At 39.5% G+C, this 19,283-nt stretch overlaps 1 protein-coding gene across 3 annotated transcripts in view; it reads left to right on the forward strand.

Moving 5' to 3' along the window:
• The window catches only part of DCC (DCC netrin 1 receptor), a 985,342-nt gene that overhangs the window by 907,875 nt on the left and 58,184 nt on the right, over window positions 1-19,283 (forward strand). For all 3 annotated transcript variants that reach the window (XM_010961349.3, XM_045521525.2, XM_074355181.1), the window contains exons 23-25: window positions 6,474-6,636; window positions 14,746-14,972; window positions 18,181-18,297. In XM_010961349.3, the coding sequence (XP_010959651.2) occupies window positions 6,474-6,636; window positions 14,746-14,972; window positions 18,181-18,297 (507 nt within the window). The remainder of the gene's footprint in view (window positions 1-6,473; window positions 6,637-14,745; window positions 14,973-18,180; window positions 18,298-19,283) is intronic.

Genomic DNA, 19,283 nt, shown 5'->3' on the forward strand with positions numbered 1-19,283 from the left:
CCCAAACCCCAGGTTCTAGAACTGACTTTGCCAGAGAGTAAGAATGTGTGACTCAAGTCACTGAAACTCTTTGGAGTTCAGTTTTTCGTCTGATTGTGGAGAGCGTTAAGCGCAGCCAGGAGTTCTCAGCCTCAGGACTGCCGCCATTTGGGACGGGACATTCACTGCTACTGGGTTCATCCTGTGCAAGGCAGGATGTTTAGCAGCTTCCCTGGCTTTTATCCACTAGATGCCAGTAGTATTTCCCTCTAGCACGTTGTAACAACCAAAAATGTCAGACATCACCAGAGTTCCCCATGGGGGGCACAGTCTCCCCAGTTAAAAACCAGTGATCTAGATTAACATTCTGCAATGGTTGTTCCAAGGCACGTGGGTCCCATGAGAGGCTCTGAGAGGGGAGGGGGGGAAGTGTTCCATTATCAAATAAGCATTGGGGAAGTTGTTTGGCACTCAATTCTCTATTGCCAGGTCCCCACCTTCCTCCTGAACACTAGAGGATTAGTCTTGAGGGAGTGTCTCTGCTTACTCTATAGCCTTGACTTGGTGATCCCATCTGCTCCCAGGCATCAATTCCATCTACATGCCAGCTCCCACATGTGTACCTCTAACACAGACCTCCTCGCTGCCTCTTTACAATTCATCATGAGACCTCAGGACTGAACTTTCATTCTTCCCTCACTGATCTCCCCTGCTCTTTGACCCTGTCCCTCATCTCAGACCTACGGACTATGGCTTTGGCCTGACCCTGACTCTTCCTTTCTTTCCTCCCCCATGCACAGTCTGCTATGTTCATTTACTTTCACACTATAGTGTGTACCTGTCCTCTTTGCTTGAATGAAATTGCCACCTCTCAGTTGAAGCTATCATCAGCTCTCTCCTGGAGAACTTCAGTATCCTCTTAGCTGGTCTGTTTCCACCAACAACCCCTCTCCACACAGTGGGAAGAGATGCCTTCTTAAATCAAGTCCGTCACCTCCTTGCTGGAAACTCTTCAGTCATCTGTGATTTTATTGCGGATAACTGAATGTGATCTCCAGAGCTCTCTATGAACAAGGCCCTCTTTTTCTTCCCAGCCTCCTTTTGTGCCATTTCCCTTTCACTCCCAATATTCCAGACACATGGTCTGTTCTCAGTTCCCTTGTAGATGAACAAGAACTAACGCCTAGCGACACTCCATGATTTAGCCTACATGTCACTTCTACCAGGAAGCCTTCCATGACCTCCCTCCTCTGTCAGGGACCTCATATTACATCCTCATGTTACGTCTTTTGGCATGAACTCTGCTTTTCTTTAAAGCACCAACTATAGTTGTAATTTCACATTTCTTTGCTTCATGATTTGTTTAATGTAAGTCTTGTCCAGGAAATTCTAAGTTCCATGAGGTCAACAGTTATGCCTTCTTTTTATTTATTTATTTTTTTTGGTAGGGAGAAATCAATATTCTAAGTTGGAAGTTATTCTCAGACTACATAATATACAAGAAAACCATGACATACAGATTTTCATGAAATGATATATATGTGGTCCCATAAATATCTTCTAATGGTTTCACAGCCTGGCTGTTGTTCTTTCCCCACCCTTCTAGAAAAAAATAGCTCAGAAATGGAGCTTTCACAACTCCCTTCTGTCTGCTATGCCTTATCCCAGGTGAGACGTTAACTGACATTCCATTTGTGTCAAAATGACCCAGATGGGTTACATGTTTCAGGAGTGGAAGACAGAACATTTAATGTGTAGGAATTTTTTTTTTCCTTCTCTGATCCAACTAGTTGGGTAAACCTCTGATTATATCCCAACTGTGCATCTTAGCTCATAGAATTTATTTTTGCCTACTTGAATCCTTTCATGGGTTTTCTCCCTGCCTCCAGCTTTATTGAAAAATAATTGACATATAACCTTGTGTAAATTTAAGGTATACAATGAGCTGATCTGATAGACGTAAATAATCCAAAATGATTACCACCGCAGAGTTAGCTAACACCTCCATCACATCATATAATTACCTGTTACCCATATTTTGATCATAACCTCATATCCACAGCACCTAATTGGATCTTCAGTACATATTTATGGAATAATTGGATACATTCTCTACCATTTCTGCCCTACCTCTCCTGGTGATTCACAGTTCACATTAGCATGTTCAAAATTCTGAGATTGAGGGAAAAAAATATATCTTCCAACTTAATTGACCAAGGAACCTTTTTCCCCCCATAGTGGTGATTAATATTTCATTTTAGGGAACATTGGGCTAGATTATCTGTGAGATCTCTTCCAGCCAACTGACTGTATAGCACCCTATTTCAGGGGGAGATGCTTTGAAATATTCAAGGCCATATGAATTTCTGTTCAAATTCAAAGGCCTGTGAAATTATGAAGACATAATGTTGAGCTCCAAGTATTTTAATAACACAACTGTTATTGGGGAAGGCAATAACAATTATAAGAGAGAAGTTCATTTCCAAACTAGAAGCTTTCATTGGATGCTTGTCTCCTCAGAATTGAACTTGTCAATCTTATGTTCACATCATTTACCTGCCTGTTGATACAGGGTGGTGCTTGGTGCACAGCCATGGTGGCGCTTGGTGCACAGCCATGGTGGCAACGAGGCCAAGTTTGCAGAACAGGAGCCGGGACTCTTCCTAAGGCAGAGCACCGGTCTACCCACGAGCTGACTGCAGAGTTTTTGAGGGCAGATGTGATAAGAAATGTAAAAAACTGTTGAAAGCCTACCAACTGTTACAAAAATTAAAGACATTATCGGTTTTACTAAACCAATTTTCCAATCATCTCTAAGACTTTAGACCCATCAGATTATTAAATCTATGTTTGCTTTTGTTAAATTTAGTAGAAAAAGGATGAAATCATTTATGGCAATCAAACAGCATGAAAATTAAATTGGATAGAATGCTCATGTGATATTAAAAATGACTCCCTTCTCACTGGTTTTAATGAAACATACCCAGGTCTTGACTACTCAGACACTGGGTACCCATGCTCTTATGCGAACACCAGCAACAGATGAATTAGGATATTGTATTTTTCTTTCATTTGGACAAATCACATAGAATGAAATACACTGAGCTGCATCACGCCTGCTGAGTACCAACTCTGTGCCAGGGTGTGTGGTCAGTGTGCTGCACCCATTATCTCATGAAATAATCACAGTGCCCTGGAGGAGATTTGCAAGTCTTTGAATTATACCGTGCAGCGTCTGAAAGGTGGCAGATGTCACCTTGCCCCTTCTGGAGTCAGGCTGTCTCCCAGAACACTTAACTACACTAATCTAGATTTGTGAGTTCTAATTTTTTTCCAAATTTGGAGCAGTCTTTTGATGTATTTAGATAATATGGTTGATCCATCATTATTTGCAGATTCTTTATTTGGGAATTCATTTCATCTATATAATTTTCCTTCTAACCCCCTAAACTAATAATTATGGTGGTTTTATGATCTCAGACTTTTGCAGAACAGCCAAAAATTTGAGCAGCCTAGTGCTCACAAACTCAGCGGAGATGGAATAAGGTGATGATCTGCCTTCATACTGTGGATATGTCCTTTCAATGATACATTTTGCCCATTTTTCACATCTTTTGTGGGTTTGTTGGATGTTTTCACAGTTTAAAGCTGCCCCTAAATGTATTGATAAAGTGCTGTCTAGTGTTCCTAAGCACAAAGGCTAATGTGCCTTATGGAGAAAATATGTGTGTTAATTAAGCTTCACTCAGGCATGAATTTATAGTGCCATTAGCCATGAATTCAATGTTAATGAATCAACATTATGTATTAACTAAGGTGTCTCTAAACAGAAACCTACATAAAACAAGGTTATGCATTGATCGGCTGATAAAACTGTTGCAACCAGAGGCTCCCAGGAACTTGACCCTGTATTTCCTCCAGACGCAATACTTAGTTTTCCCTGATTCAGTGTCTGCGCTGACTTTGAAGGACACAGCTACTACAAACAAGGATCAACTCCATCTACAGACACCATTGTGCTTGACTTTCTTAACTACCCGTTTAACATCAGATATTCTGATTATTCAGCCTTTGAATGGAGATTTGGAAATTAATGAAAGATCTTGGATATCAAGTCTTAAACTGATGGGAACTTTTATGAGGAGGTCATAAGGCCTGGAAACAAAGATTTATAATGACAGCCCTCATGAACCCTAACTCTCCGAGGCAGATGACATCGATATAATCTCACTAATGCTCAGCAGAATCCAGAGTCATTATTTTCTGATTTGGAATATGACATCTTCCTGAGTGGGAAGAAAGAAATAAGAGTAAAAATTTGAAAATTCCAATATACAAGGTTTTAAAAAAATATTCACACTATGTTACTGTTGTGTATGACTCAGACTAAGTTTTGTCAGAAATAGTGAACTGTTAAATTAAGTTATGCTAATAAAAATCTGTGAGATCTCCAGCTGTCTCCATTGTAGGCTCTCACATAAAAGGTTAATTTATTCCAATCAATTAATTTGTTAAGCATAGAAAGGGCCTGTGGAGACACTACTGTAACAGGACTTTTTAAATTGTAAGTAAAACTATAATATAGAAGTTCTGCCCTTTCATTACTTGCCTCATTTCTTTGTAGTAAAGGTAAAAATTACTTCAAGGAAACCTTTCTTTTGTAATCAGAATCTTGTATCAGAAAACGCTATTCAAAGACTGTTTAATGAGCTGCTCCCCCTGAGATTCAAGTTCTATCAGAAGCACTTATTATTTTTCCAATAATAATGAGTCAGCAATAATTTATTTAAACTTAGGTGACTATCTTTTCAAAAAAAAAAACCAAAACAATGATTCTTAGATAAGCTGTCAAAAGATAGTGTTTCAATGTTGAGGCCAGTGCTGGGTTATTTTATATTCATTTGTGAAAACAAGTTAATTTATCTTTTACATTGCGTGTTATTTCTAAAAACGTAGTTTGGAAGTCCACACCAGCAGTATCCCAAATGGTATGGTAGATTACTAACTTAGGCAACATTTTATTTAATGTTTTAATAGTATAAAATGATACTGGTAAGCAGTTACTCTATGCCAGGCACTGAGACAGGGCTTTGTATGTATTGTTTTTTCTAACTCTGATAGTCCCTACATGTGGTAAATATTATTTCCATTTGTGGATAAATGCACTGAGGTGCAAAAGGCCTAAATATTTTGCTTAAGGGATATAGAAAGCTCATGTATGTTGCTAAAGAAGCAGATTGAAACTTAGATCTCTAAAAGCATCCAAATTCATTGCTTTCTACTCTTTCAAAATTAATTTATAAATAAATTATATGCTAATATTTACTTTTGAAAATGTGTCTTGTAATAATGAATATGACCCGAAACAGAGTATTTCTAATTGATTAATCACTCAGGGTTTAAAGAAAGCAATTTAAGGGGTTATTAGTCAATCTTGCTTATATAAGCTAATTAAACTGTCTTATTTTTCTGTTATTTTCACCTAAATATTGCCTACCGTGAGGTATGGTTGCAAGACAGGAAAAATTTTATATCAGGACTTTTTGACACTCTTTCAAACTCTGTGGCTGCTTTTCAGTGAGATTCATATATCCTTGACAGGTTGAAAATTAAATGTGCTTTATAGGTAGCTTCTTAAAAGGAATGGAAAGTGTGATTGATTAATGTCAAATAGTTTGTCTTTCACAGCATCAAATAAATAGTATTTTCTCAGCCTTCTCTGATTCTTGTCATATTGGAACCCTCATTGTTCAGAGTAGCATCCTTACTGCCTTCCCCTCTTTCTACTCAATACAAAGCTTAATTCACTTAGTTCTTTTTTTCCCCATTCACATTCCATAAAATGACCCTTTTAAAGTGCACAATACAGTGGTTTTTTGCATATTCACAAGGTTGTGCCACCATCACCACTTTCTAGTTCTAGAACGTTGTCATCACCCCAAAGGGAAACCCTGTACTGATAAACAGTCTTTACCCCTTCACTTCTGCCCCACCCCCCATCCACTGGCAAACACTAATCCACTTTCTATCTCTTTAGATTTGCCCATTCTGGAAGTCTCATATATAAGTGGCACTGTACAGTATGTGGCCTTTGTACCTGGCTTCTTTCACTTAGCATAACATTTTCAAGGTACATGAATGTTGTAGCATGTGTCGACATTTCATTCCTTTTTATGACTGGATAATATTCTGTTGTGTGGATATACCATTTTGGTTTATCCATTCATCAGTTGATGGTTTGGGGGTTTCCCAGTTTGGGCAATTCTGAACAATGTTGCTGTGTATGTTCCTACATAAGTTTTTGTGTGGACGTTGGTTTTATTTACCTTGGGTGGATAATTTCGATCTTTCCTCTCCTGGTTCATTGTTTTTTTCCCCCCAGCTTCAGAAGTGCTCAGGGCAATAGGAACTCTCTGAATCCTTAACAGAGCTTGATAAGCAATGAGCTGCTACTTCTCCCTAAACCTGATCTTTCTTTGCCTGTCTTTTCCCAGAGCCACCCATCGGCCAGATGCACCCCCCACATGGCAGCGTCACTCCTCAGAAGAACAGCAACCTGCTTGTGATTGTTGTGGTCACCGTTGGTGTCATCACAGTGCTGGTGGTGGTGGTCGTGGCCATGATATGCACCCGGCGCTCTTCGGCCCAGCAGAGAAAGTGAGTAACAGCTAGCCCCCAAGAGGGAAGCAGTCGCTGCTTGACCTGCCTGCCAGCTTTTTGAGTTCGATTTTTCACGGCTCTCCTCCTGTGCTCTTTTACAATTCATCACATATTCCTTATCGCCTGATGTGGGCAAAATCTTGCCTTTTGTCTATTCCAAGCTCGTAACTTGAGTGAGGATTAGACTTGCAGACTTAATAGGATCCACCTGGAGACCTACTTTGCCTTTCTGCTTGATTTTACTTCTCGAAACCAGGTACTTTCTTTCAGTGAAGGCATCTCTTCTTAAATAACACTTAGAGAATGGAGTTAACCGTGTCCCTACTTATGGTCCTCTCTGCAATGAAGTATAAAAAAGGTTGGAGATGGGTGTTCCTCTAAGAGTATTTATTTATCCCTTTTGGCAAGGAGGCCTGTAGGCATTTAATCAATGTTTGTTGCATGAATGGCGAAGTATAAAATACCAAACTCAACATAGTTATAATGCTACGGAGTGTTTACTTTGGAGGCAGTAGTTAGGATAGAAGAGAGATTCCAGAAATTCAAAATGGTTCAGATTTCCTGGCTCTGGATGATTTTCAGAAATTAAAAAATTTGAGGGGTTTAAAAATATTTTCATACTATGTAGCTCTAGGTTATAGCACATGCAGAGAATGACAGATCCATCAAAGTACCAAGTTTGGAGTGGAAAGGTGATTTTAATTCAGCTGATCCCCTTCCAGCAACTCCCCGTAACCAGCATATTAACTTGCATCAGCCAGTTGTGGGAATCAGCGATAATCTCCTGGTTATTTTCTGCCTCTCTGCCTCTCTTGCACTTTTCAGATCCCTCCTGATGTGTCTTTTTCAGCAGTGTTATTCTCATTAGATTGGCTCTAACAGGCTCTTCCCTGAATTTTTGTTTGTTTTTGGCCTGAGGCCTGGTGCTCTCCAGCCTGAGGCCTGGGCCCAGAGGTGGTGGGTTTGATGACTATATACCACAAACATTGGTAGAGATTCTCTAGCAAATAATTTTCCCTCTTTGCTAAGACTTCAGCCTTTCTCTCTTGCTAAAAAATCCTCTGACCCTATGTATTGATTTCTAGTGTATCTTCCAGCATTTTGAAGTGAGCTGGTTTAGTAATAGGACACAGGAAACCACACATACCCAGGAGAGTGACACAGGGGGGTAGATACAGTCTTCGCATTTCATGTCTCTCTATGGCAGAGCAAATTTTATATCCAGCTGCGTTCATTTGACTGGACCATCTTGAAGCTGAGGATGGCTGGTGCGCTGGTCCATTGTTCTCAAACGAGGAACCACGCAGCATGTGATTAACGGGTCGGTCTCAGGTGTAAGTGATCTGGGACGTCATCATCACCCACAGAGCTTGCAGAGTGCCCGGCCCTTAGTAAGGCTCTGCGGGGAAGTCACTGCTAATAAGTCACTGAGCGATCTCTTGGTCCAGCCAATCCGCGGAAGGGGGTGGTGCAAACACAGAAGGGTGGAAAATCAAAGCCGTGGGTCTCCGAGGCAGATCTGAGAAAGAGTCACAGAAAGGTGAGTGGGGAGGGCACCAGAACCAAACTTGGCCTTATTTCATGATAGTTTTAAAAACATGGATGCCTTCACTAAACGCATTGAATGCGCCAAGCCCATCTGTAGTGAGGTGTTTGTTGTGTTTTGTTTTTATCGTCTTCATCCTCGTGAGAAGAATGAGGGCTGTGCTGACTTGAACTGAGTTCCGAGACCTGTTTTGTTTCTCCACAGAGAAAATGCTAGTCTCCTCAGTGTGTAAAGGTGGAATTTGATGTTCTTTTGAGAAATTGTTAAATTGTCCTAAATCCTCCCCTAAGCACTTTGGAAAGAGCTTGAAGGTTTCACATAGAAAGAGTAGAGGCTGATCCCTGGGTACGACTTGTTTATAAAATTAGGGAATGAAGGGGGAGGGTGTAGCTCAGTGGTAGAGTGCATGCTTAGCATGCACGAGGTCCTGGGTTCCATCCCCAGTGCCTCCACTAAGATAAATACATAAATAAACCTAATTACCTCCCCTCCTTCAAAAAATAAATAAATAAAAATTAAATTAGGGAATGAGGAAGGGAAGAATCACTCTGTGAATGACTGAAAGCCCAAAGAAAGTGAATGTCTAGCTCCTCGCTACTGCCCCTGGGGTTTTTCCTCACCTCACCCCCAAAGTTTCTTAATATTTACTTGGCATTTTTTCACAATTTAGCTTCATATATTTTTCTTTGGTAACAAGCCCATTGACGCTGATCTTGGTCTCTTTGTGTTAACAGAGAAAAAGAAAAATAAGAGCATTTCTCCTTTAAGAGGTTTCTGAGTTTTAATTTAGCATTTCGCGATTTCATTGAGAACCCCTCCCCCGATACCACCAACATTGAGCTTTTTAGAACAAATTAAATAATGCAGATGAAAGCAAAATCAATTCTAATTTGAAACAGAAATAATGTCTATTACAGGGCTCTCAGAAATGGGAGTTTAATGTAATTAATAGGGTGTAGTGGGAAACACATCCATGGCTTCTTCAATATCTCTTTGTCTAGGAGTGCTGGAGAATGTGAATTGTCTTTGTGTTTTATTAGGGGACTTGAATTTCATCCCAGTGGATTCGAGCCATATTTTTGTGTACTCTCAGTAATACTTTATTCAAGTTAGTGTCTGCACATTTTAGTCATGGTTTATTTAATAATGGCTTATTATTTTATTCATGATTTATTTAATAATGAGGTAATGAGCTAGCTTATCCGATTGACTCATATTCTAGTTGGTAAGATTTTTTTTTTATATTATAAAATAACTAACAGAAATTGGAACCCAAATTCTAGTTCTGATTCTACCACTTCTTTAATTAAATGAATGAGATTTAATTAAACCGAAGAGAAGACCTAATCTCTGAATGTCAGTTTCCTCAAATAAGAAAGGGGACTAAATAATTTCTGTCAACCCCTCTACCTTTAAAACACTGAAATTCCCCATGGAATACTGCTAAGTTATAGAATCACATTTAGCATTTAGCTTCAAATTCACATGAAATAAAAATAATTTTTCTAGTTATTTTTAAATTTTTACTACTTTGAAGAGACTGCCATTATATACATTTTGACGTTAATGAGATTGTAGCAGAATATAATACAGAAAATTTGTGTTTTAGGAAAGCTTGAATTTGTGGGGGATTTCTGTGCTTTTTAATAAAGTAGTATTTTCCTGGCCAAAATGTAGAACATGGATTATGATAAGTTAGAATTTACCTATAGATACTAAAGATAGAATAATTGACATTGAGAATATCCTGGAAGTCCTGGACACATGGTTATTACATTTCTAAGGCAATTACCTGGGTAGATGATCAACAACTTTAATTTAATGTTGTGTAATTTAAATGTGTAAATAAAATTCAAGGTTTACATGATAGAACCACCCATTAACTAAGCCGCCTATTTGATTTGATGTGGACACAGCAAGTTTTAAATATCAACCCACATTCAAATCTTCACAAAAATAACCATCTTCAGTACTGAGGATCAAATGCTGAAGCTCAAGTGAAATCTACCTTACACTATAGACCATTTTCACTGATTTTAAAAATTTTAACATTGTAATCATTTCTAGTATTCACTATACAGGGATTTTAACTGGCAACTACTTAGGACTTCAGTATATCTTAATTTCATCTCAGAAAATGCAGGTTTATGTGAGTATCTAGGACATATTTTCCCTGGCTTTCCGATACAAGATTTTTGTTTTGTTTTTAATGGCAGTTAATGGAATAAAAATAATCAATACAGAGAACCAGGACACTGGAAGCCTTTGGGAAAGATTTGGATGGAGGAGGCAGGGCAGGTATTTATACTTTCCAACGTATTTTTTTCCTGGTTAACTTGTGATCATTCTTAACACTTAGTTTAGACCTTCTTCCTGAAGCCTTCTCTATCTCCCCAGTGGGGCAGTGCGCCTGCCTCAGTCTTCCATCACATCTTGGGCACGTGTCTGTCTGACCACAAGAATTTAGTACAGAGATATTTGCCTCCTGTGAATAATTTAGGCAGAGGATGGCTAACCACAGAGTGAGAATTCACTAATTTATCACAGTGCAACAAAATAATCTGTGAGATGATGATAGTATTTTAGAGCTTAAAAGAGCACCACAGTCTGGAATAAAATGGATGCTCAGCCAAGGTCGGTTCTTACCCATTCACATCCCTCGCATACCGATTAAAAGTGAAACGGAAAGAAATTCCTCTTAGAGTTATAGGATATGTGCAAAGTAAGGAACAGATAGCAAAAAAAGAATCGGAGACAAACTTTGCAAACCATCCTTCCACATCAATAATTACACATTTTTTATTATTCAATTCAAGAATTACTAGTACCCTTAGTGTGTGATCTGCATCATACAATATAACCAATCTGATTAATGTTGCAAACCTTTCTGCAATTTCCCCCTGATTTACTGATATTATTTTAAATGTTTTTGTTATGATTTGGTCCCCTATACCGTTTCAGCTTCTGTATTTCCATGTCCCAGTGTGTGCTCCTTGCTCCAGTGGTACAGAAGCCATGCCGTTTTTCATTCATGTACCAAACTCTCACTGTCCCACTGATCTTTGCATTTCTAGGATGTAGCATATTTCTTGACACATAGTTAATGTTCCATAAATGTTTACTAAACAGACAAATGGATAAATATTGTAAAACAATGGACGATGTTGGGAAAGAGAAGGAAATAGAGATGGCTCCAGTATCACTGGAGGAAACCAGTTCACACATAGGGAGTATCTGACCAGCTCAATAAGACAGACAGTGATCAGTGCAAGGTGAGTGGTATAGAGAGAGAAGGGGGAAATGATTTAGCCACCCTAAGATGACACTGATCGAAAGCGATCAGGGAGGTTTCCTGAGGAAGAGCGGGTTGAAGGGAATCATAAAGAGTAAGGAGTTTGTAAGGAGATAGGACTGTGAAGGCTATTCTGGGCAGAAGTAAGATTAGATAGACAGATAGACAGACAGACAGATACGTAGATAGATAGATACATAGAACAAACAAAAACCCACCAGACCTTGATTATGCTGTGACGGCTTCCTCTTTCACAGGAAGAGAAAGAGACAGCTGAGGGCCATGGAAGACTCCTTGCTTTGCCTTTATTCAAGAATACGTGGGGTGGGAAGAGATACTCCTATCCTGCAGCTATTTTTGGAAGGCACAGGATTATTGGTACCTGGAAGAAGTGTGTAGAGGGAGGGGGAGGGATAAACGTGACATACTCTGTATCTAATAGAAAAAAATTACAGCTTTATAGTAACAAGAAACAAAACCAAATAATTCATTAAAACAGTGCTTCTCAAGCTTTAGCTACATCACATTCCCCTGAAGGGCTGTTCAAACACAGACCATGGGGCCCCACTGCCCCTTCCCAAGTTTCTGACAGGTAAGAGCTGGGGCGGGGCCTGAGAATGTGCATTTCTAACAAGTGCCCAGGTGAGGGCGATGCTGCTGGTCCGGGGACCACGCATCAGAAACCATTGCACTAGGTTCATTTACATAGAAATTTTGAAGATTGCAATGGTGAGACAGAGGAACTGGGGGCGAAATGGGTGGCAGTCATGATGTCAAGGAACCAGCAGATGGACAGAAGTTTGGGGTGACAGCTGTTCCTACAGGTTTTAAGACAAATTTCACACAACTTAGCTACAAGCAGATGTCAGGTTTTTTCGTGTGTGTGTGTGTGTACACACACACAATGATGTCAGTTGTATTACAAACCTGCTACGTGGGGCTGCTGGGCTTCTACCAGCAGGGGAGGGAGGCCACTCCGAGGCCAAAGATTTCTCTCTTGAAAAGAGACATTATAGAAAACAAAAGTGGTTAGATTACCTTTCATGGAATATATACAAAAAGTAAATAAAGTCTATCTAGAGATCTTTAGATTCTTACAGTCAGCCGGGCGAAAGCAGCTTCTCCAAAGAGATCTCGATCTGATTAAAATCCATCAGAAAAACGCTTATGCATTTTATCAGGAATTATCATTTCTTTCCAGATGGAGGTTATAAATCATAACATACAAAAAGGTTCTGCCTCAATCTGGTTTGGAACTTAAAAAAAAAAAAAGAGAGAGACGCCTGGGGATGCTTGGCACCAAGATCATGGGAACTAATGAATGAATGAACAAATGCATAACACATGCACATAAGCAAGAGGAAACCAGAATTCATCATTTACTTCTTGCTACAAAAATTGTTTGACAAACTTCTTTACCGCAGGCTGTTTAAATATTAAATTATCCTGGGAATTCTGACTCTCTTGTCCTGGATTGGTGAACTGGTACATCTCTGTAGGTAGTCATATAGACAGCAGGGTTTAAGTTGTTTATCATTTTGATTTGTTGGAAAGAAAGATAGTGGGGTGAAATCTCCAGGTTTGAAGACAACATTACATTCTTCTAAGTGACCAAAGGTGGATTACATATAGAGCTATGTATGAGTTGCAGACTCCTTTCCCGAGGGCTGGTGAAATGTAAGGAAATGAATTCAGGGAGTGGATGGTTACAAGAGAGTTATTATCTTAAACACGAGATGATCTAGGCGTTATTGCAGACCATTGTCTGGCGTCGGGTTGAGGCTGCTCCCAGGAAATCGGGAAATACTAGAGCAGGAAACACTGCAGTATTTCTCCACTAAACCACCACGTAGCTGTGAGGTCTGGGGATCTTCATTTCTATCCTCATCAACATACTTGAGGAAAGAAAGAAAAAAGGAATGTTAAGGAAAAAAATTCAACAGATGAGACCACTAAACATTTATTAATTGCCTAATATGTACAGGGTGTCTTATCCAGCAAGTGGGGAAAACAAAGCCGTTCTTAGCAGCCTTGCACAGGTTACAAAGCGTTTCCGCTGAGGGCAGTTTGAACCATTTAGCCAGCATGGAAGCAGTTAGCCTCATAAACCATTCACTGCAAGTGAGGAGAGGGAGAAAATGGTACTTCTCTGGGCTTCTGCCAAAGATTAGATTTTAACTGACTGAATTCTGCCTCACAAAGAGATGTGATTATTTTAAAAGAAGTGGAAGCTACAAGTGGGGATTTTTTAAAAAATTGTAAAAACTATAGAGCAGAGGTTGAAAACCGTTTCTGCAAAGGGCCCAATGGGAAATATTTTAGGCGTGGTGGGCAACCTGGCCTCTGTTGCAACTCTTCAGCGCGGCAGTGCGAAAACGAATGAGCTTGGCAGGATTCCAGTAAACCTTTATTTTCAAAAGTAGGCCGTGGGAGGGTTGGGCCTTCAGGCCATGGTTTCCTGACCCCTGCTGCAGAGAACAGCTGTCCTGAGCATCCCACTTCTTGGCTTAGCATGCAGGGATTATCTGAATCTCACTAGGCCCAAACGGAGACTACCCCTGAAAAAATTAACTAATGATTGCTGAGTTCTTATTGAGGGAAATAAGAGACATTGGAAACACACTTCCAGAGTGGGTTCTTCTCTTTTCAGAGGATGGGTCTTCTTGTATTTGAATCCAGACACTTAGTGACTCCAAGACAAAAGTATTTTATTCTCCTAAGAATGTGCACTGCAGTCTTTTGTCCTGGAACAGCCAGCTTCCCAGTTGCACATTAAATTGGACAGCTGAGGGAGAGACTTTCTTCTAAGCCCCAGTCTTGGCTGCTGGCACACATTCTGGCCTTTTTATTTGTTTGCCCTTTCGAAGCAACTCTGTCATTTATCTCCTCAACAGATGTTGCAGTCGGGTACCTGATGCCCAGCTCCAAAGATCAGCATCTGGTTCCCTCTCACCCACTGTCACCTCGTGCTCGAATCTGCAGCAGGGGGAGCTGGAGGCAGGCGTGCTCTGGCAGGCAGCCGGGGCCCTGGGGATGCAGCACCGCATCTCCTGTTCTGTGGGGAAGCTCCAGGGGACAGGAGGACAGGCGGCCAAGACCAGTCTGCCAGTTCGTGCATTTCACAGGTTTCCTCCTGGGAGTGCTTTTGTCTCCTTCCCTGCTTCTGATTTGAATTGACTGAGGAGGGGGGAAAGAAAAAGAAAAAAAGGAGGAAGGAAGGGCCATTGAATAAAGGCACTCACATTTGCCTTCTAATTTTGTTTCATAGGAAACGGGCCACCCACAGTGTTGGCAAAAGGAAGGGCAGCCAGAAGGACCTCCGGCCCCCTGATCTTTGGATACACCATGAAGAAATGGAGATGAAGAATATTGAGAAGCCAGCAAGCACTGACCCTGCAGGGAGGGACTCCCCCATCCAGAGCTGCCAAGACCTCACACCAGTCAGTCACAGCCAGTCGGAAACCCAAATGGGGAGCAAAACCACCTCTCATTCAGGTAACTTTTTTCTCTCTGGCATCAGGAGAAACAGCCCACTCTGAATCCCGCAAAAGAACCCTCCACTCCCTTTGGTGGATATAGCCTTCCCTTAGTTTGCACATCATTCACCGTAGTTACAAGAACCTGATATAAATCTGGTACATTCACTAGGCTTACTTTCTGTTCTCTCATCATGTTGACTGCCTTGTATAATTTGTAATGCTTCTCGAAAGTTCTAAGAGGTAGGAGGTGATGCAGGTGGGCAACACTGAGATGTGAAGACTCAGTGAATCCAGGGCATTTTGTTACATCTTGAGCAAAAATGTGAAGCCGTTTGAACCTACTTTTTAGTTCCCTGTGTCTGTGGAAAGTTGAGTTTAAATTCGCTGTCAATTCTTTGCTTTAAAAAAATCACATCACGGACACTTGATGTATGAAAGTATTAACTCTCGTGTTACTTTGCCTTGACTACCAGGGAGATCCACTGTCACCCCCACACAGTCACATTCTGTGATCACTGGCCTAGTCTAGCAGAGTCTGCAGTCTCTGCTGGTGTGCAAAGTGATCTGAAGAGAAAAGCCTGCTGTTTAATGATTTGGGGTAGATCAAGCCATGCCTAGGAATAACTGAGAAATCCAGAAAGTGGTTGTTTGACAGAGCAGGACCCTCTGGGGCCTCCTCAGGACAGACCCCCTGACCCCATGTCCTCTGCCTGCCCCTTGTCTGTAGAAGAACTTTATTCAAAGAATAAGCTTAACTGGAGAAATAGGAAAATACGAAAACAAGGGAAGTAGTCACGCAAAACAAGATAATAATGGGTTAGTCTTTAAACAAAGTCAGGGACCTCCTCGGGGCTATAGGTGATATTCTGAGCCACGTGCTTTGAGCTGTTTAGTAGGTTCTGAAACCCCCACCACGTGGAAGAAGCTAACTGAATGATTACCAGACTGCAGCCATGATACAAGCTGCAATATATTTGGGGATCCATCGCCCAAGGCAAAAGAAATAAAAGCAAAAATAAACAAATGGGACCTAATTAAACTTAAAAGCTTTTTTACACGGCAAAGGAAACCATCTACAAAATAAATGGGAGAAAACATTTGCAAATGATGTAACTAACAAGGAGTTAGGATCCAACATACTTAAGCAGCTCATATAATTCAATGTCAAAAACCAAACACCGAATTACCCAGTCAAGAGTGGGCTGAAGGCCTGAATAGACATCTTTCCAAACCGATGGCCAACAGGCATGTGAGAAGGTGCTCAACATCAGTAATTACGAGAGAAATGCAACCAAACCCACAATGAGATATCACCTCACACCTGTCAGAAAGGCTATCATCAAAAAGTCTACAGATAATCAATGTTGGAGAGGATATGGAGAAAAGGAAACCCTTGTACACTGTTTTTTATAAAACATTTTTTATTGAGTTATAGTCATTTTACAATGTTGTGTCAAATTCCAGTGTAGAGCACAATTTTTTACTTATACATAAACATACATATATTTATTGTCACATTTTTTTTGCTGTGAGCTACCACAAGATCTTGTATGTATTTCCCTGTGCTATACTGTATGATCTTGTTTATCTGTTCTACATATGCCTGTCAGTATCTATAAATTTTGAACTCCCAGTCTATCCCTTCCCACCCCCACCTTGGCAACCACAAGTTTGTATTCTATGTCATTCTAAGTGAAGTAAGCCAGAAAGAGAAAGAAAAATACCATATGAGATCGCTCATATGTGGAATCTGAAAAAAAAAAAAGAAAAGAACATAAATACAAAACAGAAACAGACTCATGTACACTGTTGATAGGAATGTAAATTGGTGTAGCCACTATGGAAAACAGTATGGAGGTTCCTCAAAAAACTAACATTAGAACTATCATATGATCTAGGAATTCCACTCCTGGATATATATCCAGAAAAAATAAAAACACTTATTTGTAAAGGTACATACACCCCACTGTTCATAGCAGCATTATTTACAATAGACAAGATATGGAAGCAACCCAAGTGTCTAGCAACAGACGAACGGGTAAAGAAGAGGTGGTATAAATATATACAATGGAACATTGCCCACAAAGAAGAATGAAATTCTACCATTTGAAGTAATGCACGTGGACCTGGTGAATATTATGCTTAGTGAAATAGGTCAGACAGAGATAGACAAACACTGTATGATACCACTTATTTGTGGAATCTAGAAAATAAAACGAGTGTATATAGCAAAAGAAAAAGACTCACAGATAGAGAAAACAAACTAGCCGTTACCAGTGGGAAAAGGGAAGGGAGGAGGGGCTAGATGGGGTATGGGGTTAAGAGACACAGACTACTCTATATAAAATAGATAAGCAACAAGGATACACTGTACGGCACAGGAAATTCTAGCCATTCCTTTGTAATAACTTTTAATACAAGATCATCTATAAAAATACTGAATCACTATGCTGTACACCTGAAAGTAATATAATATTGTAAAATAACTATACTTCAATTAAAAGAAGATAAAACTTCATGTCGATGAATAGTACATTCTTTAGGAATACATACTATGCAGAATTTGTTTTTTCAGCATATATTTTTATTCAGTTTTCAAATCTGCATATATCATTTTTGATGACATTTTAGCATAACATTTTATGGAATCACAATATATTTATATAGATATACCTAACCTTACTTTTGAAGAATGTACTTTATTTCCTGTTTTTAATGATAAGATGTAATATCTTTGGGGCTTAAGTAATAGTTGCAAAGATTGTGGTGAGTTCATACAATTGAATATTACTGAGCTGTTAAAAATTATGTTACTGACTTATTGACAGAGAAGGATTTTTGTTATTTTATAAGGAAGGCTACAAAATAGTATGTACGGTCTAATGCCATTTTTGAAAAATAAATACATTAATATATTTTCTCTTCCTTTTGCATATACATACGTAGGCAGAAATTAAAAATAAAATAACGGTTCTTTCTGGGTAATGAGGTTATGATAAATTTTATTAATGTTTGTCAAATGACATCAAAGATTAAAATGATGATTTTAGTAGGACCAAAAAAAAAAAATGTCCAATGAGAGTATATTGATTGGGCTGTAAAAAAAAGTAGATGTTATGATTTAAAACTTCAATAAAACAAAAAAGGCTGTGGAGTTCCTGGCTAGAAATGAAGTGTTACACCATTAAAGAAGGTGTCTCTCAGGAGTACTGTTTTTCTTTTAGGTCAAGACACAGAGGAAGCAGGAAGCTCCATGTCTACTCTGGAGAGGTCACTGGCTGCACGCCGAGCCACTCGGGCAAAGCTCATGATCCCTATGGATGCCCAGTCCAACAATCCTGGTGAGTAGTGACTGGCACTGCCATGGACAAGTGAGTGCTTTCTGTTTGTATCTTTTCTATATCAATTATCAAAAACTAGAGTTTTCTCTGAACATTCTGGGTAAATGGACATCATGAAGAATGAATTAAAATCATATTATTTGTACTTAGAAGTCAGAATTTTCAGTGTTGTTGTATTTTTGTACTCAATCATATGATCTGTCTGTTGGCAATCAGTTGGATACATATTTCAGAAATTACTTTAAAAATATGAATTGATGTAAAAAGAGTTGAAATTGCTGTGATCTTTGATCTCATTCTAAGGAGCACCTTCATAGATTAACATTTTCAATAGGTCTAATTTTCAGACTTAAATAATGTAGCACCCTTGAAACAAATATTGAGATAATTACTTACTGCCCCTTCCTGTTGAAGTTTTCTGTCATACTCCCACATCCACAGAAAATATTATTATCTGAGAATCATTTCCTTTCCAATTACCTCTGTGATCAATCTGGGTAATTACAATATCCACGCAAGTAATCCATCTGATGTTAGTTCCTTCATGTTACCTACAATATTAGCTCTTTCCCACCTCAATTCAATTCCATGTCACACACTAAACCAATAATTGTGCCTCCTACAAAGAGTCAGTTTCTATCATTCCTTTTTCTAGCACCTTATTACCTTCCTGCCACTTATTTTATTGCCCCCTTGCCAACAGTTCTTCAATCCCACTTGGATCTCCAATCCATTAACTCTACAACCTTCCCACTGTCCATCACCTGCCTCATGTCTTCTGTTCCATCCAAACTCAGCTTCCAATCTATCATCAGTTACTATCTTCAGTCCCTTGCAAACACCCTCATCTCCCTTGGTTCTTCTTCTCTATCATACTCACCTGGAAAAAAAAAAAAAAAAAACCTCAATCCTGGTTAAATCAGCTCCTCTACCAAGATTTACCATGGACCCTAGCAGCTGACTTTGTCTGGAGAAAAACACATAAC

The sequence above is a fragment of the Camelus bactrianus genome, chromosome 30 (assembly GCF_048773025.1).
Source record: "Camelus bactrianus isolate YW-2024 breed Bactrian camel chromosome 30, ASM4877302v1, whole genome shotgun sequence".
Taxonomy (NCBI): Eukaryota; Metazoa; Chordata; class Mammalia; order Artiodactyla; family Camelidae; genus Camelus; species Camelus bactrianus.